Consider the following 25,865-nt stretch of genomic DNA (forward strand, 5'->3'; position numbering starts at 1 on the left):
GAAATTTTTGCGAGAGTGCATGTGCTTAATTTTGAATCTCCATTGCCTAATCTCCCATCAAAGATGCCCATATCCACATACATATCTCCTTTATTAATGGCACCTACATCTTCAAGCTCAACATCTTCTAGTGCTTCTACTTTTATACTTGCTCAAACTGAGCCTTTATCAAGTAGTTCTTACACCAGCTCTTCACAATCCAACACATCTGTAGCACTTTTGCATACATATTAAACTGATACGTAATCTGGTATTTTAACATGTAACCCATTCTAGAAGAACATAAAAATTGTTGTGATTGTAATTGTAAAGGGTCCGAAATATTGATTTTCTGCTTACATAAACAAAATTACTTGTGTTGTATATAGACCATCAAACAATATATCAAATAAAGATCTGTATTGTATTTCAACCCTGTGGTGTTCTAGCATTTGTTACACGTGCATCGCTAGGGTCATTATTACATTTTCTACAAAATCGGATTTGGCTATGATGCGTTCTCAATCTTTTTTCTTCATATAGACATACCAATTCTTTGGCTGAGGATTGATACAGATGATGTTACAAGATTGCTGTGATGATGACCTACCTAAATACTCTTCTACTCCAACTCCTTAAGAAAATCAATATTATCTACAAAAACCTGAACAATAGAGAATGGGAAAAATAGTCAGTCACAAATGATTGTTTACTAAAAATGAACAAACAACATGATGATGTTAGATTTCCAACAAACAAATAGAAGTACTAAACGAGAAAAAATAACACAATGAAACATATGCATGCTTTATACTCTACAGATGAGACCTTAAATTTGTCTAAAGGATCGATAAGGCTTGTTTATGCATTATACCCAAGAAAATTAAACCAGTCAATATTATAGTGTGTGTTCTTATGTAAGATGGATTTCACACACCAAAGCAAATAGGAGGGAAACCTTCTACCCCTTGAGATGTATTGAATGAAAAGATACAACACTAATAATGACCGCTTGTTAAAAAATTGGGAGATACAAATCATACCGGATAAATTTTAACTAGTGTGGTTGGCATAATAACAACCAAAACCAATTTATGGATTTAAAAAAGAAGGGATAAGTGGAGAAGTTTTCTAGTTTCTACCATCTCAAAATATCACTACTTTGATAATTTATTATTGTTAGAATAAAGGGAGGAGCAACAGATAGAGAAGCCAGATACTATAACGGTTATGGTGGTTGAGAAATTAGAAGAGGTATAAATTGGAGAAATGAGAATAGATTAAGGCATTTTGTGCATTTGATAGTTGTATATGAAAGGAGAAATGATGAACAAAGAAGTGACAAGGGCTACAACTTCCTTCTTAGGGTTCCACCTATTCTGAGATCAAATTAGTTACTCTTGGAACTACATTTTCTCTAAGGTCATGAAGCAGCTTAATGGAATAGAAAACATAAAGCATATGTTGAATGAGTTGTTGGAGAGTAAGGGAATCAATATCAATGAAGATGAGACAGAGGCACATAAGCAAGGGCATCACAATCAAGCATGCAGCAAAAAGAACACGTGGATGAAAGGGTGCTTAGGCCTTAGAGTATAACGAGTCTCACTCTTAGGTGAAGACGAAAGACTTGTCTGATTTTAATCAAACAGACATATTGAGTTGGATGCCAAAGAAAACAAGTAAAAGCAGAGACAACCTGAGAGGAGAAGAAATCCAATTAAACCTTGGATAAAGAAAAGAACTATAGGACAAGAATAAGATGATGGAGAGACAGTCTAGGTGAGAACTAGAACTAAAGTGGAGATTACAAGTAGAACCAATGTGGAACCAACGAAGCCTAGCCAAAATGCAGATAGGAGCAAAATCAGTATTCTGCAAAATGGGTATTCTTCTTGACTTAATGGGGCATGCGCCCATGCCCACACTAACCAAATATATGTACACAGAAGGCTCATAAAGAGTTTCTCATCAAGCCTCGTCAAGCTGCTTGCTTAATGGGCAATCCCTCACTTGGAGCATAGACAAATACATGTGGCTTAAGAGCACATCTAGAATAGATTATGATACCACCTTAGAATTTGGACTTTAAGCCTAACTCAATCTCAAAAGCTAACTCAAGATGAAGACTACTCAAGCCTTATAAGGATTAATTTGATCACATCTCTAGTCGATGTGTGAAACAGGGATTGAAATTTAGACCACGTGATCATGAGGACATTGATATTATGTTATTTATGAGCCAACCATCGCAAGAGCTTAAGTTGTTAGGTGAAGATATATGGATGATTTTATATCTAATACTAGTATCAAGACCTGTTTAAACTTTCAAACCAATGGAACCCATTCTTCTAAATAAAGTTAAATTGCAATACACGTGAAATTAGGCCTGCTGTGTGAAGAACAATGAAGTTATAAGAATATAAAAGTCTATTCATGTGCTTTCACCAAATAGGTTCACATTTTAGGAGTGTCTTTAATATGGTATCAGAAATTCAATGGCCAAATAGTTAACAGCTTGATCCTTGTTATCATCATTCTGTTGCGTGTGGTGATGCGTTAAATATAAAACCATTCACAAGCCTTCACTTTCCAGCTTAAACCTTTGGGTTTTTGGTCATTGAAAATTTAAATCATTAAGTTCAAGAGATATACCGTCTTCCATCCATCGGGATCCAAGCATGCAGTAATTTTTGTGCTGATACCAGGCAGCGGTCCAGGTTCCCGTGTAAGCTTTCCTGTGGATAGTTTAATCGCTTCCGCAGTTTTGTACACATCATCTGTGCCTATTGCAATCTGTAAAACGGGGAAATGAAATATAATTGATAAAAGGAACCATCTTCAAATTAGAGGCAAGAAACTACTTACATAAAAATACAGGGTAAAAAGCATTTCAATTATTTTCAAAATGAAAACTGTAGTAGTTTTCGTTAGTACATAAATCAAAATTTCATATCATAACCGCAGCAATGAAAACCTATTCAAAAGATTCCATAAAAAAAGAACAAGAAAAAAGAGGAATTTCCGCTTACCTGAGCATAAGCATTTCCTTTATCATATTCAGTGACTCCATAATTGTAAGTCAACTCCAGAACAGCATTTTTATCTTCTGGGCCATAACCCAGCATTGCTATGGTATACTGCCCAAGAAAAGGCCATAAAAGAATCAAATGTGAAAAAAGGTAAGCACATACCCAAAGTTTTAGCATACCAAGCATGCATCAAAAGAAAATAAGAGCAAAGGGAAGATGACAGTGAAAAATAAATTAAAAAGGTGAGCCATAATACCTTGGACTCTGGATTATCCCGTGTGCGAAGCAGCTCCATACCAAAAGCCTATATGGTAAACCACATAATTGTTTTAATGTTGTGTAAAGCAAATAAAAACTCTGAAGTTTGAACTCACTCAAAATAAATTGATCCTCACCTTCTCGTAAAATTCTATTGAACGGTTAAGATCACCCACTCGAAGCATCACTTGGCACAATGGCTCAGGAGTGGGACCTCTTTCCAAAAGTTCGAATTTGTAACCATCAGGGTCTTCAACAAATGCAATTACTGTTTTGCCTCCTTTGACAGGACCAGGCTCTCTAGTTATTTTGCCACCCTTAGCTCTTATTAGTTCCACTGTTTTTGTAATCTAATAAAGAATCATACAGACAAAGAAATTCCAGCATTTGTGTTTGTCAAAAGGCCAATAGAGAGAAAATCCTAAATAATAACCAAAATGGCGCCTCCACTCCATCCCGTGTGAGATTGAGGATAAAGGCCACCAACTCACCAGGAATGAACAAAGTATGAGAGGTCAAGATGTTAATGACTGATACTAGTGCTGTGCTACCAAAGTCTGAAAAACTTACATCATCGACCGCAATACCAAAATGGCCAAATGCAGTTCCAATGTCATACTTGTCAACTCCGTAATCTGAAATATTGTTAAATGAAAAACAAATATTAATTAAGAGCTTTCTTTGCACAAGCAAGTAGAACCTACTTCAAAAAAGTGTAGCTTCCTATAATTCTAAGAAAGATGAGGTTTTTACACATCTTAAGAGGAATTTCAACATAGTCAAAACCAATAGGCCCAGTTTGGATTAGCTTTAAACTTACAGGACCTTCTCAATTCAAATAAGTTGATGGTTCTTCACTAACAAAAAAGTCATCATAAGCTTATAGATGTTAATGAATAGGTTAATCGAGAGAGCTTCTGAATATACTGAGATGTAAAAGCTAATTTCAACTTATACAAGAAGTCATTGTTTAAAGAACTCAATTATATATAGCACTTCTGGTTTAGCATTTAGGGCATGTTTGGATTGATTTATTTAAGTTTATCTAGTGGCATAAACACTTGTCAGAGTAATTGGGAGGGCTTATGGAAACAACTTATGACATGTTGGCATGTCCATGTGCTATTTACAGTTTATTTCTATAAGCTCTCCAAGATAGCTTATAAAAACAGCTTATAGCTTATATGAAAACAATATAACTTTATTTTACCTTTTGTTATAAAAATACCATTTGCTATAAGCTCTTAATTAAGTTGTTTATCCAAACAGTATCTCTAGAACTAGAAGTAGTTATTGAAAAACGTATTGAAGATGAATCTTACTGTATGTGAGTTCAATAACAAAATGTGAGTCTTCAGGTCCATATCCAAGAAAAGCATTAGTATATTTCTCCTCCGGTATGTCGCGCTTTCGGAGTAGCTTCATTCCCAGACACTCAGTATAAAATCTGAAATCACCAAGAGTATAGTAAACTAAATATGAAGGCAACAAATTTATTGAATTAAAGAGATGATTATACTAAAGTTGCAATAATGAATAAAATGAATATATACTTAATGGTTCTATCCAAGTCCCCAACACGATAAACAACATGAAGCAATCTTCTTTTATCTTGTTTGACCCATTCAAGTAGATTTTCTGATGAAGCAGCTGTGACTGATGAAGACACGTTCCCAGATGCCATCACTCTCATAGAGTTTCCATTTTTTCTGACCAATTTTAAGCCAAGACTATGGGATTGTGGAACTGCTACTAGAGAAAGAAAAAAAAATACCCAGAAAGAAAAAAACAATCTTTAGCTTAGAAAACAAAAGTAGAGATAAAAAGATTAATGATTGAGAGAAAATAAATTACCGGTAGAAAAATGGGAGAAAGAGACTCGAGGAGAACGATTGAAGAGAGGTGAAAGGGTAAAGGAAGAAAGAGTGGGTCGAATTGAAGTAGCCATGGGAATGAGTTCGTCGGCGAGTGAGTGAGTGAGTGTTGTGGATGATGAAGATTGAAGAATGAACGAAGGAGAAGCAAAAGAAAAGAAAAGAAAAGAATGGAATCGAATAATTAAGGATTACCCAAACAAGTCTTTAAAATGTACTCTAATCTGTTTGTGTCTTGTATCTGTTTTTCACACAAGTACTATTTTCACTACTCAAATAATTTTTCACTTCAATGATTAAGTAAATTAAACAAGATTTTATTGATTAAATTATGCTTACTAATATAAGTTTTATAATCAAGAGGCTTTAGCGTTATAATTAAAATATTAGATTTAAATGGTTAATGAATTTTTTTTATAATAAATTGTTCGAAATAATTTGAGTTCAATTTCTCGTAAAAACAATTTTTAATTTGATTTTACTTATTTCGTGATCGAATCGTGAATTATTGAAACCTGAGAACCAAGGATTACTACCAAAAAATATATATAACTTTTGTTGTATAAATTAAATCTTATGAATTGGTTTATTATATATACAAAATGTTAAATTAATCGTGATAATTATATTGTTGCTAAATATGAGAGAAATAGTTAAATTTACTTGGGAGTATGTTTTATTTGAGCAAACAAAGAAAGAAAAGTTACTTTATTTTTCGATTTTTTCTTGTCACGCCCCAAAAATATCTACTTACACCCAAAATCCATTTAAATTTTAGTCATAATACCAAAAATGTCCTTGTTCATTTTTATTTTTTTTAATCCCCTTTTTTACATCTCTCACTCTATTACAAACATTCATTGAAAATGACCAAATTTAAAGAAAGTTTAAAGATTGAAAAGCATAAAGTATTCCATTAATACTCGATTACGTAAATAAATCATCATATTTTTTGTATTTCCTTTTTTTTTTTTTTTGCAAATGCATTTATGCATCTCAATTTAAGTAGTGTATGTAAATTGAGTATTTCACTATGTGCTTAAATTAGGGTACATGAATTGAAATTAACATACGTGAATTGAATTGCTATACTAGTATTATAGTGTCTAGTACATGATTTCAATTTGAAGTAATATGATTACTTGTCAATATTAGCGGTGAAGCAGTTTGATTTACATATGTGAATTGGAGATGAGGCGGTTTGATTATGAACGTGTATTGGAGGTGAAGTGGCATGTACATGAAATTGGTTGTTGTAATTTTCTTGTTTGTGTTGGCATATGGAAGATCTTGGGGACTCTTGGGTTGGCTGGTTCCAATTGAGCTTTTTCCATTAGAGATAAGATCAGTCGCACAAAGTGTTGTTGTATGTGTTAACATGATTTTCACTGCAATTGTTGCACAATTCTTCCTTGCATCACTCTGCCACCTGAAATATGGAATCTTCTTGCTTTTTGGAGGCTTGATTGTTGTCATGAGTTGCTTTGTATTCTTTCTATTGCCAGAAACAAAACAAGTTCCAATTGAAGAGATTTATCTTCTGTTTGAGAAACATTCGTTTTGGAAGAAAATAGTGGCAGATGAAAAAGAAGAAAGAATATCAAATGATCACGCATAAGATTGCAAGAAATTCAAACCACAAAACTTGTTGAATTTAATATATTTATTTGTATGTCAAGATATTTAATTAAAAAAACTGTTAAATTTAATATATTTTCGTGTGGGTCAAAAAATATATTTAGGTGCCCTTATTTCCTTGTCTCATTTGATATGCAAAGCACTTTGTCTCATTGATCTATGATCTACATATCTCCATATAAAATAGAAAATAGAAAATAAAAAATATCGTAGTTTGTCAAAACTATTTCAATTATTTAATTAACTATCTTTTGTTTTTAAGTTTAGGATGTCATAAAATGTAAATAGTCCCCTAAAAATTGCAAATAATAAGAGGATTTCAAATTGGGAGCTTTTACGTTATATTCTGATAATACTCTAGATCAGTATAATTCCTTATCTAAAAACGACCGAGAGTTAAGTACACCAAAAAAATAAATAGACTAATCAAGTACTGGATCATTGATAAATGTATGGACATTCCATTTCACTACCACATGGATGGACATTCAAGTCCTTAATTATATACTGTACACTTTTAATGTGGTTGATGATTTTCCTCTAATTACCTCTTGCATGAGAGTGTGTCTTTTGTATTCTAAACTTAGTATAAAAAATTCAAATAGACTATATAATCCAAAAAAATGGTTATTAATTAGAAATTTGTTGTGATAATTCAATTTAAAATAAAATACAAGATGGTTATCGTATCTCATTTTTTGGAAGAGTACGAAACGATTATATATCTCAGTCAACTTAAATTTATAACTTCAAATAGTATTTTTTTTTATTTGTTATGTTTTAATTGCTGTTTATATAAAAATATTCAATTCTATTATAAAAAAATATCCAACCAGTCTATTCAAAATATCATAAATTTTGTTAACATGTGTCAATTTAGGGACGGATCCAAGAATCTATAAAACGGGGGGCCGGAATAACTAAATAATAAATATTAAATAAATAATAATTATAATAGTATTTAAATATACTCAATAAAAAATAAAAAATACATCATATTGTTTATCTAAATTATACACGACATTGCTATATATCATAAAATTCATCAACAACTAAATTTGTATTAAATTTTTAGCAATTCTTCTCTCGGTGTAAGTAATCACATAACTAGTTTGAAATTCATTTTCTATCTTGTTTCTCAACATATTTTTCACAATCTTCATAGCAGAAAATAATATCTTACTTGTAGCAAACAATCAGAACTAACTTAATTGAATTTAGACTTTAGTAGTGTATAATATATTATCAAAATATTTTAAAGTAAATTATTACAATTACTATGTTGTGGGTACATGTTTTGCACCAAACGGTAGTTACTAATCTTTAAACATAAATCTCAAATATCAATTTATGTGTACATATGTATCAAGAACAAATATATGAAGAAAAAAAAATACGACAAGAGGAGGGGCCCCTCCTTGCCCCCTTATGTCCGTCCTGTGTGTCATCTTGCACCAAAAAGAATATACATGTTATTATGCACAAAAAAAAAAAGAATATACATGTTAATATTTGCAAAAAAAAAAATTGTAATTAGTATGGATGACGTTAATATACTAATTAAAGTCAGCTTGAACTTCGTTATCTCATGCATGTACACTTTTTAAATCCCTCTCATTTTCATGTGCCAAAATATAATGCTACCTAGTTGTTGAAAATAGTGTCCTTTTCCTTTTCACCCAAATTGTTCAAAATGGTGACAAAAAAAATATAGGATTGAATAATTTTTACGTTACTCTAAATATATAAAATTTCGTTTTAGGTCAATTTGAAAACTTCAGCAAGTAATAAGTCATTAAATTTCGTCTAGTCGTAAAAATTTGGATAGTATACTAAAAGTATTAAGTTTAATCATCGGCTCTATTGTATACAAAAAAAAACAAGTTTTGTATTTACAAATATTTTTCGTTACAACTTTTATCTCTGTTTTTAAGTCAACTCATTAATTTGACGAATGAAAATCAAGATGACTAGATTATTTGTACCGTTGTATTAAATACTAATCTTAAATATAATATATATATATATATATATATATATATATATATATATATATATATATATATATATATATATATATTAACAAAAGTTGATGCATGCTGTTCTAATTTTTTACTAGATACATGCATTAATTAATTTGACCTAATTTTTTTGTTTATTTTTTATATTTAGGATTAGTAATAGTTTGGCATTTGCAAAACAATTTTGCAGTTTGTGGTAGACGTAGATGTTAAAAAGTCTCGCATCAGTTGTGAAATTGTATGAATATGTATTTATAAGTTAGAACAATCTTCACCTTAAGCTGATTTTGTATGGTCGAGTTAGATCAAACTATTTATTCCAAGATGATATCAGAGTCTCTCAATTATTTATTGGGTCATCCACCGTTTATATCCACGCACCAAACCCAATAGTATTAGGTGTGAGGTGTGTGTTAAGAAATCTTATATCGATTGCAAAATGACATGAATATGTGTTTATAAGTGAGGACAATCATCAGCTTACAAGTCGGTTTTATAGAATTAAGTTAGATCCAACACTTAGGTTTCGTTTTGCCCAACTTTTTTTAGAGCTTATACAGCTTATGCAATTTTTATATATTATTATAAGTTTGTCAAGGTAGTTTATGATAAAATAGTTTATAAAATTACAATTTTCACTAGTATAAACTTATAAAATAACATAAAACCTAATTTATATTGCATAAACTGTTTGTATAAACTTTAAAAAAAGTTGGGCCAAACGGACCCTAAAATTCTAAAAGTAGACAATCGTGTAAATGCATCTTATCCATATGGTTAGCTTGCATTTGGTAAATATGTAGATTCGTAAATAAGTTGATTTTTGGGCAACATGAGAATAATGAAGAACCAATAATTGATATTCGTTTTCTTCAAAAATATAACTGATATTAGTAAAGTTCTTATCTTGGACATGGATTAAATCTAAGAAGAATTTTAATTTCAATTCTAGGCCCTTGTATGCCTCGGTCACAAAATATTCATTAGGACTAAGAAGAATTCTACTATCATTTGTGCCAAAAAAAAAAAACTACTATATCATATCATTGATAACTTATTAATATATCTACTTTTACAAAAGAAATTAATTAATAATATTACTTGACCCAAAAAAATGAATATCTATCTTCTTGAAGTTTAAATTTCGAACATTTCATTTATTCATTTTTAAGGTGAAATTTCTGATTACTAAGTTGTTTGACAAAATAAAAAAAGTATGAATATATTATTTATTCTCTTCTAACAACTATCTTAATTTGTAATTATTGATAAGAATAAAATTGGAAGAGAAATTGTTAAATTTTATTTAGAAAAAAAAAAACTATTGTACCAAAAAAAAGATAATTTGTTAGACAATTGTTGACTATTTAAATTTTAAAGTGAAATAAAAAATGAATGTAGAATAGTTGTTGCCCAACAGCCATCAAGGTAGACAATACTGAACTTTTATTATGACAACCATATCCAGAAAAAGCACATACATAGCTAGCCACTAGTTAATATGAATGAATGAATATGAAGGGTAAGTTTGTTTGAATATTATAAGGCCTAAGTCAAGTATGACTGTGTTTTCTTTTTTGTCTCTATCCAAAATTCAACATCATACATCATACTACATACCTATCCTATTAACCGTTGTATGCAAGTTAGAATTGTATATCCTAATTAATATATTTAATATTATAAATCAGAGATATAATGATCTAAAAATGTGATTTCTCTCTTATGAAAATGATAAGATATAGTATTATACATTAATTTTTTAGATATTCTTTTTAAGTTGGTTAATGAACAAGTAGAAGATATCGGATTTGAACTCTGATCTTACCTATAAAATACAATATATTTATCAATTAGGCTATGTTGACAGAAACTTTAGATATTAATCTTTATAACATATTATTAAGTCATAATGTGAACATAAGGACTATAGAGATATTGCATTAATCTAAACCCAATTGTAGGGATTTTGTAGTTTAAGTTGTAGTCTACTTTATCACTTGACATACTGTACTATGATTTATTTATCCACTTGATGAGTGTTTATAGCCTTATAATAGCATTGAGTAATTAAGCGATTGAACCAATTTTTAGTTTCCCAATTTTGCTCCTAATTGGATGAAATTGAGATTTGGTGACGTGTACACAGTTGGATTTTTTCTTTTTGGTTATTATGAGATAATATGAGTACACAGTTGGCGTTGACCAAAACTGCAAATGGCTCATTAATCATCTCATTTACTACTATATATATAAGTCCTTGAAATTTAGAGTTTTATGTGAGAGAGTTCTTTTTTTCATATTCTGAAAAGAGAGATTACTGACATAATAGTGAGTAATATAATGGCTGGTGGAGGATTGGTAGATGGTGGACCAGGGAAAAGAGCTCATCTCTATGAACACAAATTCACTGCTTATTTTGCCTTTACCTGTATTGTTGGTGCTCTTGGTGGCTCTCTTTTTGGTTATGATCTTGGTGTTTCAGGTCTGTGTTCATTCTTCAATTCATTTCAATTCTTGTTTTTATCATCTGGTTCATTCTTGTTTTCTTAGATTGATTATTCAATTTGTTAATGTCAATTTTCATTTTCCAGTGAATTCAGATTAAACCAAAATCTAAATTATCTAAATCATTAGGTTTAATCCGATGGTGAGGGGTTTGAGTAGTATGCTAGAGGTCGGAGCCTCGTAGGTCTGATCTTCGGCTTCATTGTAAACAAAAAATATCTAAATTATCTGATGACATTTTTTATGTTACTAGCTTCTGATGTTATTATATAAGAGAAAGTTTGATCAAAGATAATGTATTTGTTTATAATTCGGGTCAAATACATTAATTTTATTAACTCAACTTTATTCCAAAAGAAAAAACATTTCTTGATTTTTTATTAAAAAAAAAAACTGTTGTTGTTTGTCATCATTGTACACAACTGTGATAATAGTACACCACACATAATTTGATGTTTTTTATGAATTGATAAATACTAATTTGAGGTTCATGTGGCGTGTTGAATTGATGAGCTGTTTTGTTTTGAAAATGGACAAAAAACAAAAATTGCAGATGTAGGAAAGGACGTAAGAAAAGAGGCATTTTTTTTTTTAACCATTTTGAGCAAATGAAAATGATATTATTTATTACTTTTAGGTCCACTTTTCTGGTTCCTTTGGGATATTCCTCATTTTCTGCATTTTTATTCGGAACATGAAACAATCACTGCTTATTTATTGGATCTTTTATTAATTAGTAATTAAGTAATTACTGTCATTATTATGACCATTTCATGTTAATTATTGGAATTAAGAAATGTAATTAATTTTTTATACAAAATAGAAATCACAAATTATTTTAAAAATAAGTTATAAAATTATGAATTATAATTTGAGACGGAGGGAGTTACTAGAAAATTTGACAAAGTTCTACTTATATGTTTGACATATGCATGATATTGATGTAAAAAATCACAAGAATTTTACTTGGTATTTTGTCAGGTGGTGTGACCTCCATGGATGATTTCTTAAAGGAATTCTTCCCGGACGTTTACAAAAAGAAGAACGCGCATTTAAACGAGACTGACTATTGTAAATATGACAACCAAGTGTTGACACTTTTTACATCATCTCTTTATTTCTCGGCATTGGTTATGACTTTTTTTGCTTCCTACCTAACAAGAGAGAAGGGAAGAAAGGCCAGTATCATAGTAGGAGCTCTTAGCTTTCTTCTTGGAGCTATTCTCAATGCAGCTGCACAGAACATTCCAATGTTGATCATTGGTAGAGTCTTTCTTGGCGGAGGCATTGGCTTCGGAAATCAAGTAAGTGACACGGATCAAATTTTATTATGAATCATTTCTATAGTCAAGTTTTTTTACAGGCAAATGTCAGTCGTTAATTTGTAGATAGGCGGACGAAGAATTTGTTAGTAGCAGAATTCGAACCTTAGACCTCATTCAAGTGTCAGAACTTATGCCACTGAACCATACATTGAGATAAATGACTAATAAAAAACTTCTTACATTTGTTACCTTTTTTTCTTACTGCCATGTCTCTAATTGTGCAGGCTGTTCCTTTGTATCTGTCTGAAATGGCTCCAGCTAGCAGCCGAGGAGCAGTTAACCAACTGTTTCAGTTCACAACCTGTGCTGGAATTTTAATTGCAAACTTAGTGAATTATTTCACCAACAAAATCCATCCTCATGGTTGGAGAATATCACTTGGCTTGGCAGGTATTCCAGCACTTATGATGTTGTTGGGAGGTATTTTTTGTGCCGAGACACCAAACAGTCTTGTGGAACAAGGAAGATTGGATGAAGCAAGAAAAGTGTTGGAGAAAGTTAGAGGCACAAAAAATATTGAAGCTGAATTTGAAGATCTAAAAGATGCAAGCGAACTAGCACAAGCAGTGAAGAGTCCATTTAAGATACTTCTAAAGAGGAAGTACAGACCTCAACTAATAATAGGGGCATTAGGGATTCCAGCTTTCCAACAGTTGACAGGAAATAACTCAATCCTCTTCTATGCACCAGTTATCTTCCAGAGTTTAGGATTTGGAGCTAATGCATCTCTTTTCTCATCTTTTATTACCAATGGAGCTCTCCTTGTTGCTACTGTCATCTCAATGTTTTTAGTCGACAAGTTTGGTAGACGAAAATTCTTCCTAGAAGCTGGTTTTGAAATGATATGCTGCATGGTAAACACTAAACACTACTTGACTACTTGTTTGTTTATTATCCAAGTTATATTTCATGAAACACATGTTTACACTATCAACCAATCATACATGTCGCATTTGGTGAGTTTTACGGTAGATAATATTCAAGTCAAATATTTTTAGTGATCGAACGATTGTTACTAACTGACATTGTTACAAATCTTTACAATGTTAGTGCATCTATATTAAATCATGATAAGTATAACCATTGTTAATTAATTTAATTGTTTGTTTGACTTTATGATTGATTTGCAGATTATTACTGCTGTGGTTTTGGCTGTAGAGTTTGGACATGGCAAAGAACTTTCAAAAGGCATAAGTACATTACTTGTTATAGTGATTTTCTTGTTTGTGTTGGCATATGGAAGATCTTGGGGTCCCCTAGGATGGTTGGTTCCAAGTGAGCTCTTCCCATTAGAGATAAGGTCAGCAGCACAAAGTATTGTGGTTTGCGTAAACATGATCTTCACTGCCCTTGTTGCGCAATTGTTTCTCTTGTCACTTTGTCACCTCAAATATGGAATCTTCTTGCTTTTTGGATGTTTGATTGTCGTCATGAGTTGCTTTGTATTCTTTCTATTGCCGGAAACAAAGCAAGTTCCAATTGAAGAAATTTATCTTCTCTTTGAAAACCATTGGTTTTGGAAGAACATTATAAGAGAAGGAAAAGACCAAGAAAAAGGAAAATTATATTTAAATACTGCTGAGGTGGCAGAATAAATGTGATTGAACAAGTCTATGTTTTATTTTATTTTTTTGACAATAGTCTATGTTTTATTTTATTTTCTTCTTTTTAATCAATTGTTTATCCATGCATTATAACTATAGATAGATTATTACAATGTTTCTTTGGTTATGTTTAAATTCTTGAAATTATGTCGAATAAATTTGTATTTATTTGACAAAGTACAGGTTATTCAATATATCTCTGCTTCTTCACATTATGTTTTAGGCCTATGTGTTAACTAATTTAATTCACAGTAAAAAAGGATTTTGTGGCACAATTTACTATTTAGTTCATTATATATAAATACTGCTGAGGTGACAGAAGGAATGTGATTCGTTGGTCTTTGATTGTTGTATTTAGCATGGCTTTGAGCTTCAATTCAGAAAACCAATCTTCTCTAAAACTTTCATTCACTATTCATATGATTTCTATTTTGTATCGAATTCTATTAAGTGTAATCTAAAATGTAACATTTTCTTACATCACACACATAAGTAATGAATAGCCATCAGCCATTTCCCATCATCTATATCTGAACATCATAAAGCCATAGAGGTTGACAACATGACCTAAAGCCATTCACAACATAAAGATGCTGGCAATTAAATATTGGCAACCTAGAATATTAAGATAATATACAAAGAATAACGAAAGTAGTACAAAGGGCAGAGAAACAGAATAAAACTTAATATTTCACTGTTAACGGATGCACTAAGTAAGATTCAGTTGGGAAAAAAAAATTCATTCTGATGGCATCATTATTCTAGCCAGTATCATGTCAGTAGTTTAGCAAGTTCATCAACTCCTAATGTTCCTTGTGGTACAAGATTCCTAAATCCCTCATCAAAATTTTCCTTTCTTCCAATTCTAGGACTCCTCTCCTTTTTGCCTTTCACGGTAACAGTGGTAGTTTCTCTTGTCTCCAAAGTCGGAGCTTCTTGCTTGTCACGTTTTTGAACCACAACCGCAGCCTTTCTGTGTTTCATAAAAACAGGTCCAGGTGGAGCTGATTTGGCAAAGGAAACTGTGGTTCGATAAATATTGTCTGCATCCAAAGAATCTTTATCTAAAACAAGTGCACTGCCTTGCTCAACAGCTTGCTCCAATAGTAATGAAATTCCTTTCATACAAGGGGCAGCTGACCTTGGTAGTGGACTGACATCAGGTGCTCCTGAATCATGTAGCAATTCATCAGCATGAGGATCCACCATGCCAAAAATGTTATTGTCACTAGATTCTAGCATTGCATCTGATCCTGAAACTGAAGTAGAAAAACTGTCACTGCATCTTTTGTTGTCCATTATATCTGAAGTTCCATGGCTATCACTCATAGAATTTGAAGGACATTCCACACCATCGTGTGATATGATCATACCTAGGCTGGTGCTCCTGCAAGGTTCTGGCTCACCACAGGAATCTGTGGCAATATTTGTGGTTTCAGCTTCGTAGGCTTTTGTAAGTGAAGCATCAGCAACCACAGACATAGATTGTTCTGTGGGATTATTCTGTAGACTTGGTGCCGAGACATCTAGGGCTGCTGACTTCAGTGTTTTGTAATTTTTGTTGTCAATATCAGTTTTATTGGCTTCCTTCGAGTCATCTCCGAGATCTGGTAAAGATGACTTCCAATTTCGTCCTCTCCACATAAGTATATGCTCATTTTCATATGAAATCAACGTGCATGGAACAAGATCCTACGGTCAAAGAACATACGTTGAAGAAAGGTGTTACAGTGGCGTCCTAATAATAATAATAAAATATCCATGATACATGTGTCTACCACATGACGTAAAAGAAAAACCAAATCAAAACAAAAGAACAAAATAGAACCCATGTGCTCTTCAACACTGGATGCGAAATTGGTTATACCCTCAGTTTGGCTCCAATCTTTCGATAGTCACTTTTATTTAGTCCTTGACAGTTTACACGTACTAGTTCACACTCTTCAAATGCCTCTCTGACATTGTTTACTAGTTTAAAATAAACACCATTCTTTCCTGTCATAAGAAAAAAATCCAATAAATAATAAATAAGCATGTGTATCAGAAAATAAAAAGACAGAACACTAGATTTGGTTCATTGTTAAACTGTAATGGACATCCTTAAAAAGGTACCTAGCTTGCATATGGGAGGCAATGCCCTTCCTTTTTGACGCATTTCAGTTGCTTCTTTTAGTGTTAGACCTTCTGGAACTTGCTGAATCAGCCTAGGATATACTGGAGGCACGGGTTTCCACAACATGAGAGGATAACGCGGACGTGTTTTATAATTGTAATTTCTTCCTCGGAAAAGGTAAAGAACACCGCCCCTTCTGTAAATGACCTTCCCTCCCGTCTTTTCCTGGAAAACCACATAACATATGACAAGAGGAACATAAATAATAAAGGGTACTTTAATTTGCATATTTCCATTTCCTCAAAAATCTAGCATTTCCCCAGTGTTCTCAATGGCAGAAAGCCAACATGCGCCATTTTAAGCAGCCATAAAATGCCCATCCATCAAATATTGGCCATGGCGGTTGTCAAAAATCTGCACCGCAGTCTTCCATGGCCGATATTTGACAACACTCCACCTCCAACCATCCTTCATTCCATCATCAACACCTATGATGGTGGTGATTGAAGGATGTGACTTGTGAGGAAATGATAATATTGAAAGAAAAAAAAGGAATTACCCTACAATCAGTGACGGAACCAAAGATTTAAGATTTGGGAGGCAACAATTTAAGACACTGATCCAATGGCTTTACTGGGGGGGAGGGCGCAATAGTCATAAACACCAATTCAAAGACTTACTAGGGGAGCCAATAGTCAAAAACACAAAATCAAAGACTTACTATACCACGGGCAATAGCCAAAGACATTAGGGTGGGAGAAACTTAATTGAGTATTTGAGTTCACCTTAATGAAGAACAAGAAGAATATATGACAAGAGGAACATTAATAAATTGCAATTTCATTTGCATATTTTTTTTAATGAGAAATGTGTCATGTATTGAATTATGTGTTGAATGTAATGTACCTAAATGTCAATAATGTAAACATCTAACGTGCATATAAATTTGAAGAAATGTTCGGCAAACCTTTCGCTCAACCTGCTAATTGCCATAGCAGGAAAGCAGCCAAGAAGCCTTTCACTAAAAGTGAATTGATTTACGCCTACACACTAAAAGTGTGCCACAAAGAATACCCTATCTCGTGGAAATACCACGCCGCCCCTAACTAAAGAGGGAAGCGCTCGGCCTTAGGCGCACCATTTGCATATTTCCATTTCGTCACAAATCTAGTATTGCCCTAATCACAATCTCCACCCGTCCTCCACTTCATCATCAACATTATCTCGTGGGTGATTAAGGGATGTGACTTGTGAGATCCATGAGGAAATGATAATATTATAATTTAGTATTAAAAAAGCATTACCCTGCAATCAGTGGCGGAGTGAAAGACTTAGAATTAAGGAGCCAATAGCTAAGACACTATGCCAGACTTATTACATGGGCCAATAGTCAAAGACACCAAGCCAAAAACTTACAGTCTGTTTGAGATTTGTTTCACTGTTGAATGTGATAATTTGGCTGTACGAGGCACTTTTTCTAAAGCAGGTATTTGAAAACAAGAGTACGTTGGAATGCTGCATTTTCTTCCGTTTGCAATGACCAAAGACCAAATCTCAAACAAACAGGCAACGACCAAAGACACTATGAAGACAATAAATTTTTTTTTGAACAAGCCAAAATGAGATATATATATTAACAAAAAGCAGTCTTCTCAGCAGAAGATGTGCTAAGATAAACTACTATGAAGACAATAAAATATGACTGAGTTCATTTTAATGAAGAATTACATGGAGGAGGGGACATAGCCAATACACAAAGGCAAGTTAAGGTAACCCATTTGAAGAAAATTAAACAACTGAAGATTCAGATCACCAAGAGAAACCAAACAATGGGAAGTTGCCAATGAACAAAGGAGTGCTCCAAAACATCAGTAAAAGGAAATGATTAAGAATTTCTCCAACATCACACACCAATGCATATTGCTTTTATCGTTCTATAATTTGATTTCATAAAAAGAAATCAAACAAAGAGCAAATATTACAAAGAAACAACAAACACACATTAAAATTTTTATCTCAAAAAATCCTCAACAAGTTTCGGTTGTAGGCTATGAGGGAATAGGGCAATGGATGACGACAACAAGCGAGATTAAAATGAAAGGAAACGAACCTCCAATTGCTGACACACATTATCCATGTCAACGGTACACACTCCTATGCACTTAACCTTACACACCCTTCGACGCTTCCAATGAGCATGTATATTATCCAACATGTTGTGTGTGAAACCATCTCTACCTAAAACACCAAAACTGAATGAATGCACGAAACAAAAAATGGTAAATACCTACCTTGTGCTATAAGCTGCAAAATAAGTTGTTTATCCAAACAGGCCCAAAGAGTCTCGCAAGTGTTTATGTAAAAAGATAAAGTCAAAAAAGAAGGAAAAAAAGATATACCCAAATTGAGTTGGCGACTGCATTTCAAGGAGCTTTGAACCAAGTCATTGATTTCCTCCCTCGTCAAAGGTTCACCCAATATCTCTTCTCTAGACCGTACATACCTAGGACTAGTTCCCGGCAAATACGGACCGGGAGACTGAACCGGTTTAACTCCCTTCTTATGAGGCGGTGGAAGAACAAAAGAATCAAAGTCATGAGGTTTCTTCTTACTAGGAGGAAGTGGAGGTCGACCGGTCCAAGGTCTAGGCATAGAAACCGGTCCAAAAGGAACAAAAGCCGGTTCACGCATTTTAAGTGGTTTAGATTTGGGGGTTTCAGTGTAACTGTATTTGAATTCGAACGGAGCACCCTCAATTACGTACGAGAGTCCGTCTTCGCTGATTTTGACATTATCGGGTGGTTTAGTGACTGGTCTTAGTTTCTGTTTGGGTATATTTGAAAACTTAAGGGCGGGGTGTGATTTTGGATCAACAACTTTGGGCTTTGATGGGTTCTTGTTGGGCTTTCCGGTGGGCCTGGAGGCATTGGAGCAGGAGATGGAGAAAGTGATTGGGAGCTTGAGAGTCATTGAGATGAGGAGAAAGTGGTTCGCATTTCTCAGTTAAGTTCAAATTGAAGTGATGATGAGATGAGACAGAAGAGTCAGTATTTTTTTGTTGAGATAGAGTGAATTGTTCGCAACTATATGAAGATTTTTTTTGGGGAGTTAGTGGAGCGACGTCGTTTGGTTCATTCTTCCCCGGCGACAACTACACCGGCTGTTGTCTCCACAAGCCAACATTATCCGAAACAACAAAGATTTTGCTTCTTCTTCTTTTTTTTCTTTTTATTTTCCCTTTATTTCCACACTTTATTTAAAAAAAATTATTTATAAAAAATTTATAATTTTTTAAAATGAAAATAATTAAATATATATATATATATATATATATATATATATATATATATATATATATATATATCTGGTGAGAAAATTTTAAATTTTTTTTGGATACAAATAAATTTTAAAAAATAAAAATTAAAGTAATGAAAATGTTGACTTTATTTTAATTTTTTTAATAATATTTTAAACATATATAAATAATCATTCAAAACATATACGTGAATTGATAAAATCTACTCTATCCATTGATAATTATTTGGGATATTTATCCAACAACTAATAAAAATAAATTTACATGTAGTACTTACAAATAACTTATAACGAACTTTTATTTCACGCATATATATGCATATGATATTCTCATAGATTGTTGTATAAATACCCCTAAATTATACATAATAGTTTAGAGAAAACCATATTATTTTTTTATTTTTTTAAAACTTGGTATCCGACACTAGGACCGATAAATTCAAAGGGACCAATCTTACTATCCACTTGCGGGGGCCCTATTTAAAGCCGTAACTTTTTTTTACTCTATATAGACTAGCCCATCGAAATTGGCACCAGAGAGAATCGAACCTGAGACATTGAAAGAAGCATACTCCAATGACCCAAGCTAACACCTCTAGAACAATCACAACTGGGTTGAAAACTATATTAATTTAACTTAGACTAAAACTGCATACATAATATAATTTGAGCATTACTATTTAGTAAGAAAATATTACACAATAAAGAGAAAAATCCATAAAAGTAGATTATTTAAATAATTTAAAATTGTTTAACTAAACATAGGAGAAAAAAAATATTATAATTTAAAAGTGTTAAAATTACCAAATAAAACTATTCTCTTCATTGATTTTTTTTTTTTTACTAAATAACATTTTCCATAAAATTTTGCAGACAAATTTTTTTGTCAAGTAACAAAATAACATATTTAACCCTTTAAATATTGGTTAAAAGTGGTTTAAAATAAATAAGTTGTGAACGGAACATATTAGAATTTACGGTCAACTATTTATACTTAATTAATATCAATGCTTTGTGGAAATTATTATAAAAATTAACAAGTTGTTGCCTTTAGATTCAAAGTTAGTAACTTGAATCTCATGATTCGTTGTTGGCTCCTCAGAAAGTTGAAGATCGCAAAACGGAAAGAAAAACAACTTGAAGTCAAGTAGTTTACTACACTGAGGTTAGTACTGTACTTCCATTTTGTCTTTTTCCTTCAACTGTATATCAATCAACAACAATGTTACACCCTTTACTTGATCTGAATCACACCAACTTTCTCTAATCATCTCAAGTTCCATTTTTTATAGGACCTTTTGATTTATTTTCAAGCTTTATGTCTAAAATTCACTGACTTGGGAACTCATACATGCAACTCAGTATTTGGGACATTGAAGTTCATTTTCGGAGAAAATTATGATTGAAGTGATTTTGGGGTTATATTAGTTTTGACAAGTTAACATGTTTCAATGTTTTCATGAGTTATGTCATATGGGAAACCGTAGATTGCTTTTTCTGTTGGCAGCACTTGGTGTTAATTATTTACTGTTTCAGTCAATTTTGGTTCCATATGCTATGGTGGAGAAAGTGAATATTCCCATTATTGAAGAAGATGAAGGAATGCATAATTATGCAAATAGTAGTTTAGTCTTTGATGGTATTTCTGAACTTGAGAAGAAAGATGTTGGTAAAAACAATAGCTTAGAGTTGGATAATGTAGGTTCCAAGGAAAGTTTCATGGCAATTTTTGCCAAGGAAAGTAAAGTTGACTTTCCGGTGAAGCGGTTTTTCGAGGCAAAAAGGGGAATTTCTACAATTTCTCTGTTGGAAAAAAGTAAAAATGTTGATTTTGGTACCTCGCAGAGAACAACTTCATCGACTAATTCGACTCATCTTGAAAAATCTCCTCAGAAGATTAAATTGTTTGCCTCAGGTAAAAGTACTGCAGCTAACGTTACCGTGAGAAAGATGAGGTGTAATATGCCTCCTAAGTCAAGAATGTTGATACATGAGATGAACCATTTACTAGAGCGCCGCCGTGTTTCTTCTCGTGCAATGGTATTATTATCTCTGTCAATTATGAATTTGCTAGTTGCTACTTGGATAAGTTTTTGTTGTGGACTTTTGCTTATTTCAATCTGGTTTTCGACTTTTGATTGCAGAAACCAAGGTGGTCATCCAAACTTGATATGGAAATTCTTGCTGCAAGGTCAGAGATTGAGCATGCTCCTACAGTAACACATGACAAGGAACTCTATGCTCCTCTCTTTCGCAATCATTCTATGTTCAAAAGGTAAGCTTAATGAATGAAGTTGTTAAAGAAAAAAAATGAACTCAGCTAAAGTAAGTCTTACTCTAACATGCATTGGCAAATGCAAAGTTCGAGATCTTTATGTTTCTTTCTTTTTGCGTACGCAGGAGCTATGAACTGATGGAACGCACACTCAAAGTATATATATACATGGAAGGAAATAAACCGATCTTTCATCAACCCATACTTAAGGGACTATATGCCTCAGAGGGTTGGTTTATGAAATTGATGGAGGAAAATAAGCAATTCGTTGTGAAGGATCCTGCAAAGGCTCACCTGTTCTATATGCCATTTAGTTCGCGTATGTTAGAATTCTCCGTTTATGTACGTAACTCTCATAACCGGACAAATCTCCGTCAGTATTTGAAGGAATACACAGATAAAATTTCAGCAAAATATCGATACTTTAACAGAACTGGTGGTGCTGACCATTTTCTTGTTGCTTGCCATGATTGGGTATGTATATGATATTTGCTCTTTTTTATTTTTCCCCTTAACTCTACTTGCATGACGAACCATTAACTGTCCTAACTTCCAAGGTATTATTCTATTATGATTGTTGAATTGGATGCCTATTTGATGTCTTAATAGAACATATTCATTTTGAAATCCTTTTTGCCTAGCTATGCCCTTGCCATTTTGATGGAGGTAGTAACAACCTTTTTGTTGGACATCTTTTATACAAAGTATTTGCTGGGCAAGTCTCATAGTTTACTGATAAGCGGACATCTTTTGTACAAGTATGTTTCAGGGGTAATCTTGTAAACTAGATCGTAGTATTTAACACAAGTTGTACTCTATAAACCCTAAGTTTGTATAATAGAAAGGTAATGCAGTTTCTCTGCAGTCGTAGACGTAGGCACAGTTAGCCGAACACAGTTATAAAATATTGCGTGTTCTCTATTTGCATTTTTTTTATTTACTTTCCAACCAGTCATAGACGTAGGCACAGTTAGCCGAACACCGTTATAATAGCATTATGCTTGTGTGCTCATAGCTAAAAGATTTACATCTCATGTTGCAGGCTCCATATGAAACGAGGCACCATATGGAATACTGCATAAAAGCCCTCTGTAATTCTGATGTAACTCAAGGCTTTAAAATAGGACGAGACGTTTCTCTTCCAGAAACTATGATCCGGTCGGTACGAAATCCTCAGAGAGATCTAGGTGGAAAACCTCCTCAACAAAGAACCGTTCTTGCCTTCTTTGCTGGAAATATGCACGGATATCTGCGCCCGATATTGCTAAAGCACTGGAAGGACAAAGACCCTGATATGAAGATATTTGGTCCAATGCCTCATGGTGTTGCAAACAAAATGAATTACATCCAACACATGAAGAATAGCAAATACTGCATATGCCCTAAAGGGTATGAAGTCAACAGCCCTCGGGTGGTTGAAGCCATGTTTTACGAGTGCGTACCTGTGATCATATCTGACAATTTTGTGCCGCCGTTTTTCGAGGTTTTAAATTGGGATGCATTCTCATTAATCCTTGCAGAGAAAGATATTCCAAACTTGAAACAAATACTTCTTTCAGTGCCTGAAGAGAAGTATCTCAAGCTACAACTTGGTGTCAGAAGGGTTCAAAAACATTTTCTCTGGCATACAAAACCTTTGAAGTATGACCTCTTTCACATGACCCTTCACTCAATTTGGTATAATAGAGTATTTCAAATAAATGTGAGAAAATAATGGATACGAGCCCTCTGAACTAGAAAGCATAAGCATATCTGCATATGTGGCTAAAGAACTTAGGAAAACAAATGAAGACTTAATTATGAGAGACACTGCTTCTTGAGCTGTATAGGGAATAAGAACTCGAGAAGAAAAAATATGGTAGGAACTAGTCATTTGTATTCAATGTCCTAGTTTTGTTGTTAGTCCTGATTCCCTGAATGAGTCAAAAAGGAAATGTTCTAGATCATGTCAATGCACTTAAAGTTACAGCCTTACAGGGTGTTGTGAGATTCATACAAAGAAAACAGAACAAAACATTTTTATCGGTGAACCGAAAAGTGTCCTTAGTCTTACAAGATTATTTCATATTTTTGTTTCTGGCCATTTAATCTTGTGTTAGACCTTTCTTCTCATTTTTGCATTATATGGAAGTTCTAAATTTTGTAGTAGTGTGCTAAATGCATAGGTTGTGGAGGTAAAGAGCAGTTTCTCAGCCTCAATTGCCAATGATCAACTCAGTAGTATAAATATGCCAGCACAACTAGACTGTGCTAGACTTAAGGTGCATAGCCTACAGCTAGCAGAAAATTTCAGTTTGAATGAGCTATTTTATGGGTTAAAGTATGAAATCTATTTCCATTGGAATAGTAAGAAGTAAGAACAGTGTTTCACATTTTTCCCATCTTATCTTCAACATGTTTTCCACACCTCATGTAACAAAAACTTATCAAACACAAAAACTGTTCAGATTAGGCGTGTTCAGTGACTGATATAACACTTATAACTATATTGAATTATAATGAAGATACTAAAATACAAATAGAAAGTATATAATGCTCAAGAAAATAAGGTGAAATAGTGAATGTCCACAAAAGCGATATTTGCTCCCAACTCTCCACGTGTCACATTCGTCCATCATCTTAAGAGTGAATCAGCAAGCAAGCATCGTTGTCCCTATCCTATATGGACTTTCAAAGTACAACTATGTCACTTCAAAGATAACAAATGTCCCTGATTTTTAGGAGAAACCAAGCCAAAGTTAATAAAATACTCCTTTGAGTCTCGATTATAAATTCATTTTTTAATTTCATATATTCGATTAATATTATAGATTAGATGCATTAGTTATTTAATAAATTTAAAAATAAAATTATGTTTATGATTAATTGTGATCCGAGAGAGCATAAGTTTATGTTTATATATACTTAGTAAAATAAGAAAAGAGTGAACAATCTTTAGCTGGTTCAGTGGTAATTGTCGCTGAACTTGATCGGAGAGGGCTGAAACCACGTAATGGCAGAACTGGTGGTGAAAAAAATAAAATAAAATAAAATAAGAAAAGAGTGATCCAACCGCTGAGTTGGAAAGATTGATACAAGCAACTAAGCAAGTAGGTAATGATCAAATCCGATAATTTTGTATGAATAATTCATCCATATATTCATACTCATATTATATAAAGTTTATCTGTCTATATTTTCAGGGTTGCTAGCAGCTACCACATCTTTCTATACTTCAAAAACTTCCCAATTGATTGTTCCATTCATCATAAGTAAGGAAGGTAACTCAGTAGATTAATCATTTCATTTCTCACTAACATTTTGCTTTAATTAGTTTTATAGTAATAAGATGGTTTCCAAATCTCATGTGGTTCCTAATTTCAGCAGGATGTGATGATTGGATTTTGATAATTCATGGATGACAGACTCACAAATTATATTAGTGATCGTTTCTTAAAATTCATAGGTATGTATGTTCCTCCTTATTTCATATAGCTATGAATTATGATGTATCAATAAAATGGCTACATTAATTTTCCTTGATGTCAATGCTGCAGAGGATTTAGTACTCAGAGATGCAGTTAGGTGCACAGAAAATTTTGAGGCCACTCCATTGGTTACCTCATCAGCACACAGTTCAAAAGCACATCTTTGCAACCTCCTCAAGTTGGAAGTGATAACCATGAAATCTGTGGAACAAGAGACATTAACAATAATAGTGAACTGCTTCTAGATACTGTAATTCACCATGTTGTATATATTTTTAGTGTACTTTCTTGTGTTAAATAAGTTTTTCTCACGAGCTTATAATTTATTTGTGCTTGTTTATAGCTTATTTTGATAAGCTGATGGAAGTTTTTATCCCTCTTAGAGCTTTGAACTGACCGGCCTATGATCATTTAGGGGTTTTTCTTTTAATTTTATCTCAATCATCTTACTTAAAA

The 25,865-nt window shown here is 32.8% G+C and overlaps 4 protein-coding genes and 1 long non-coding RNA gene across 11 annotated transcripts; 3 read left to right on the forward strand and 2 right to left on the reverse strand.

The window, feature by feature from the left end:
* Positions 1-335: 335 nt before the first annotated feature.
* Positions 336-5,417, reverse strand: LOC123915486 (probable lactoylglutathione lyase, chloroplastic). Of its 3 annotated transcripts, none has more exons than XM_045966629.1 (9): positions 5,124-5,417; positions 4,823-5,021; positions 4,592-4,716; positions 3,840-3,904; positions 3,407-3,619; positions 3,268-3,315; positions 3,012-3,119; positions 2,635-2,775; positions 336-643 (listed from the first exon to the last, which is right to left on the reverse strand). In XM_045966629.1, the coding sequence occupies exons 1-9, from the start codon at positions 5,215-5,217 to the stop codon at positions 602-604; spliced, it is 1,035 nt and encodes a 344-aa protein (XP_045822585.1). In that variant the 5' UTR covers positions 5,218-5,417; the 3' UTR covers positions 336-601. The 3 variants fall into 3 exon arrangements, with proteins under 3 accessions (XP_045822585.1, XP_045822588.1, XP_045822587.1); XM_045966632.1 differs by having other exon boundaries at positions 4,823-5,015; positions 5,124-5,347; XM_045966631.1 differs by having other exon boundaries at positions 4,823-5,018; positions 5,124-5,338.
* Positions 5,418-10,815: 5,398 nt separating this feature from the next.
* On the forward strand, positions 10,816-14,454 carry LOC123915489 (sugar transport protein 14-like). The gene is made up of 5 exons (XM_045966639.1): positions 10,816-11,287; positions 12,292-12,614; positions 12,860-13,489; positions 13,766-14,250; positions 14,282-14,454. Exons 1-4 carry the CDS (start codon positions 11,146-11,148, stop codon positions 14,228-14,230), a joined length of 1,560 nt encoding a protein of 519 aa, XP_045822595.1. The 5' UTR covers positions 10,816-11,145; the 3' UTR covers positions 14,231-14,250; positions 14,282-14,454.
* Positions 14,455-14,732: 278 nt separating this feature from the next.
* Positions 14,733-19,590, reverse strand: LOC123915487 (CRS2-associated factor 1, chloroplastic). Of its 3 annotated transcripts, none has more exons than XM_045966635.1 (6): positions 18,752-19,576; positions 18,463-18,590; positions 16,352-16,577; positions 16,107-16,234; positions 15,613-15,931; positions 14,733-15,498 (listed from the first exon to the last, which is right to left on the reverse strand). In XM_045966635.1, the coding sequence occupies exons 1-6, from the start codon at positions 19,320-19,322 to the stop codon at positions 15,011-15,013; spliced, it is 1,860 nt and encodes a 619-aa protein (XP_045822591.1). In that variant the 5' UTR covers positions 19,323-19,576; the 3' UTR covers positions 14,733-15,010. The 3 variants fall into 3 exon arrangements, with proteins under 3 accessions (XP_045822591.1, XP_045822590.1, XP_045822589.1); XM_045966634.1 differs by having other exon boundaries at positions 15,592-15,931; positions 18,752-19,563; XM_045966633.1 differs by having other exon boundaries at positions 14,733-15,931; positions 18,752-19,590.
* Positions 19,591-20,622: 1,032 nt separating this feature from the next.
* On the forward strand, positions 20,623-23,972 carry LOC123915488 (probable glycosyltransferase At3g07620). Of its 3 annotated transcripts, none has more exons than XM_045966636.1 (5): positions 20,623-20,832; positions 20,960-21,707; positions 21,812-21,942; positions 22,068-22,416; positions 22,985-23,972. In XM_045966636.1, the coding sequence occupies exons 2-5, from the start codon at positions 21,111-21,113 to the stop codon at positions 23,654-23,656; spliced, it is 1,749 nt and encodes a 582-aa protein (XP_045822592.1). In that variant the 5' UTR covers positions 20,623-20,832; positions 20,960-21,110; the 3' UTR covers positions 23,657-23,972. The 3 variants fall into 3 exon arrangements, with proteins under 3 accessions (XP_045822592.1, XP_045822593.1, XP_045822594.1); XM_045966638.1 differs by having other exon boundaries at positions 20,685-20,832; positions 21,204-21,707; XM_045966637.1 differs by having other exon boundaries at positions 20,637-21,707.
* Positions 23,973-24,978: 1,006 nt separating this feature from the next.
* Positions 24,979-25,718, forward strand: LOC123915490. The gene is made up of 4 exons (XR_006811924.1): positions 24,979-25,035; positions 25,125-25,202; positions 25,306-25,387; positions 25,479-25,718. It is a non-coding gene; the product is annotated as an uncharacterized LOC123915490 (long non-coding RNA).
* Positions 25,719-25,865: the final 147 nt, after the last annotated feature.

This window comes from Trifolium pratense, linkage group LG3 (genome assembly GCF_020283565.1).
Source record: "Trifolium pratense cultivar HEN17-A07 linkage group LG3, ARS_RC_1.1, whole genome shotgun sequence".
NCBI classification, from domain to species: domain Eukaryota; kingdom Viridiplantae; phylum Streptophyta; class Magnoliopsida; order Fabales; family Fabaceae; genus Trifolium; species Trifolium pratense.

What these genes read in the sequence shown, in the direction of transcription:
- LOC123915486 (XM_045966629.1), bottom strand. Translation starts at nt 5,217, where the DNA reads ATGGCTACTTCAATTCGACCCACTCTTTCTTCCTTTACCCTTTCACCT. An exon ending in TTTCTCCCATTTTTCTACCG is followed by an intron (nt 5,022 to 5,123) that starts GTAATTTATTTT and finishes TTCTTTCTCTAG; the next exon opens with TAGCAGTTCCACAATCCCAT. An exon ending in TTGGTATTGCGGTCGATGAT is followed by an intron (nt 3,620 to 3,839) that starts GTAAGTTTTTCA and finishes ATTCTTTATTAG; the next exon opens with ATTACAAAAACAGTGGAACT.
- LOC123915488 (XM_045966636.1), top strand. Translation starts at nt 21,111, where the DNA reads ATGTTTCAATGTTTTCATGAGTTATGTCATATGGGAAACCGTAGATTG. An exon ending in AATCATTCTATGTTCAAAAG is followed by an intron (nt 21,943 to 22,067) that starts GTAAGCTTAATG and finishes TTGCGTACGCAG; the next exon opens with GAGCTATGAACTGATGGAAC. An exon ending in TTGTTGCTTGCCATGATTGG is followed by an intron (nt 22,417 to 22,984) that starts GTATGTATATGA and finishes CTCATGTTGCAG; the next exon opens with GCTCCATATGAAACGAGGCA.
- LOC123915487 (XM_045966633.1), bottom strand. Translation starts at nt 19,322, where the DNA reads ATGACTCTCAAGCTCCCAATCACTTTCTCCATCTCCTGCTCCAATGCC. An exon ending in ATGTGTGTCAGCAATTGGAG is followed by an intron (nt 16,578 to 18,462) that starts GTTCGTTTCCTT and finishes GTGGTTTTCCAG; the next exon opens with GAAAAGACGGGAGGGAAGGT. An exon ending in GCCTCCCATATGCAAGCTAG is followed by an intron (nt 16,235 to 16,351) that starts GTACCTTTTTAA and finishes TTCTTATGACAG; the next exon opens with GAAAGAATGGTGTTTATTTT.
- LOC123915489 (XM_045966639.1), top strand. Translation starts at nt 11,146, where the DNA reads ATGGCTGGTGGAGGATTGGTAGATGGTGGACCAGGGAAAAGAGCTCAT. An exon ending in TTATGATCTTGGTGTTTCAG is followed by an intron (nt 11,288 to 12,291) that starts GTCTGTGTTCAT and finishes GTATTTTGTCAG; the next exon opens with GTGGTGTGACCTCCATGGAT. An exon ending in GCATTGGCTTCGGAAATCAA is followed by an intron (nt 12,615 to 12,859) that starts GTAAGTGACACG and finishes CTAATTGTGCAG; the next exon opens with GCTGTTCCTTTGTATCTGTC.